This window comes from Mastomys coucha, unplaced genomic scaffold (assembly GCF_008632895.1).
Source record: "Mastomys coucha isolate ucsf_1 unplaced genomic scaffold, UCSF_Mcou_1 pScaffold22, whole genome shotgun sequence".
NCBI classification, from domain to species: Eukaryota; Metazoa; Chordata; class Mammalia; order Rodentia; family Muridae; genus Mastomys; species Mastomys coucha.
The window spans coordinates 262456662-262458792 of record NW_022196905.1 but is presented as its reverse complement, the minus strand read 5'-3'; the positions used below and the strand labels follow the sequence as shown (position 1 = coordinate 262458792).

Here is a 2131-nt window from a genome sequence, read left to right as displayed (position 1 = left end):
ACAGGGTTTCTCTGTGTATCCCTGGCTGTCCTGGAACTCACTCTGTAGACCAGGCTGTCCTCGAACTCCGAAATTCACCTGCCCCTGTCTCCCAAGTGCTGGGATTAAAGGCGTGTGCCACCACTGCCTGGCTTTACTTTGTTTTTTAATTAAATGTATATGGATGTTTTGCCTGCATGTATGTCTAGACACCACATGCATGCCTGGAAGAAGCCAGAAGAAGGTGTTGGATCACCAGGAACTGGATTAAATATAGTTGTGAGCCACCATGTGGGCCCTCTGTGAGGGCAGCCAGTGATTTAAATGCTGAAGTATTTCTGCAGCCCCACCACTTGTATTTTGTCAATACAGGAATTACTTGCTAAAAGATTCTGCTTGGGGAACTGAAAAGTGGCTTAGCACCTGATGGCCTGAGTCAGATCCCAAAGCCTACGTGATGGAAAGAGAACTAATTCCCACGTTGTCTTCTGACCTCCATGCATACCCTGGCACATGTGGGCACACTCTCACACATATAAGCAAGTGGTAAAAGATGGAGGGTTTCTGTTTGGAGGTTTCAAAAATATAAAAAAAAAAAAATATTTTATATTTTTAAAGGTGTTTTACTAACTATTGATACATTCTTGGTCTGTTCTTTGTAGAATTTTTCAGACTTTCTCTTTCGTTGGTACCTGGAAAAAGGAAAGCGGGGCAAGTTGCTCTCTCAGCCCATTTCTCACCATGGACAGCTGGCAAATTTTTTGCAAGCCCATGAGCATCTCAGCTGGTTACATGAGATTAATAGTCAAGAATTAGAAAAGGTAAGATGGTTTGGTTATGAGAAGCAGCTGATAATGCAGTTTAAGTATTTTTAATTTAATCTGTTTTAATAAAGTACTGTTTGTAGCCATACAGCTGAAAACAGTAGCTAGACTTTTCTCATTGGAGACAAGGTCTCTATCATGTAGCCCTAGCTAATCTGGAACAGTTGTAGGCCGCACTGGCCTCAGAGTCACAGAGGTCTGATTGCTTCCACCTTGTGAGTACTGGGATTAAAAGCACCTGCCACCACACCTGACTTAAAATTCTTTTTGGTTTTTTGTTTTTGTTTTTGTTTTTTCAAGACAGGGTTTCTCTGTATAGCCCTGGCTGTCCTGGAACTCACTCTGTAGACCAGGCTGGCCTCAAACTCAGAGATCTGTCTGCCTCTGCCTTCCAAGTGCTGGGATTAAATCTGCCCGGCAGAAGGCAACTTCAAGTTAGTTCTTTTCACCATAGGTTCTAGGGATTAAACTCAGATGATCCACCTTGGTGCCAAGTCTGTTTATCTAATGAGCCATTTCTGAAATAAAAGTTCTTATGGTATAGATATATTAATTAGCCTTCTTTATCTTTTCACATTGTATGTATGTGTTTAAACTTCATCTTGTATTCCATGAATATATACAGTGTACTGGCTGATTTTGTGTGTCAGCTTGACACAGGCTAGAGTTATCACAGAGAAAGGAGCTTCAGTTGGGAAAATGCCTCCGTGAGATCCAGCTGTGGGGCATTTTCTCAATTAGTGATGAAGGGGGTAGGGCCCCTTGTGGGTGGTACCATGTCTGGACTGGTAGTCTTGGGTTCTATAAGAGAGCAAGCTGGGCAAGCCAGGGGAAGCAAGCCAATAAGGAACATCCCTCCATGGCCTCTGTGTCAGCTCCTACTTCCTGACCTGCTTGAGTTCCAGTCCTGACTTCCTTTGGTGATGAACAGCGACATGGAAGTGTAACCCTTTCCTCCACAACTTGCTTATCAGTCATGATGTTTGTACAGTTAAGATATATCAATTTGTGGCCCACGCCTTTAATCCCAGCACTAAGGAGGCAGAGGCAGGCGGATTTCTGAGTTCCAGGCCAGCCTGGTCTACAGAGTGAGCTCCAGGACAGCCAGGGCTATACAGAGAAACCCTGTCTCGAAAAACCAAAAAAAAAAAAAAATATATATATATATATCAATTTACAATAGACTTTTTTTTTAATTTTAACTTAAAACATGCTATTAATGGATTGTCAACACATATACTTTCTGTCTTTTTTTTATTCATCTTTTTTTATTAGATATTTTCTTTATTTACATGTAAATTTCTCCTTTCACAGTTTCCCCTCCAAAA

General features: G+C 41.6%; 1 protein-coding gene across 1 annotated transcript in view; it reads left to right on the top strand.

Moving 5' to 3' along the window:
- Window positions 1–2131, top strand: part of Nup133 (nucleoporin 133) — a 54449-nt gene that overhangs the window by 40108 nt on the left and 12210 nt on the right. Inside the window, exon 20 of the mRNA XM_031341761.1 lies at window positions 642–800. Coding sequence (XP_031197621.1) covers window positions 642–800 — 159 coding nt within the window. The remainder of the gene's footprint in view (window positions 1–641; window positions 801–2131) is intronic.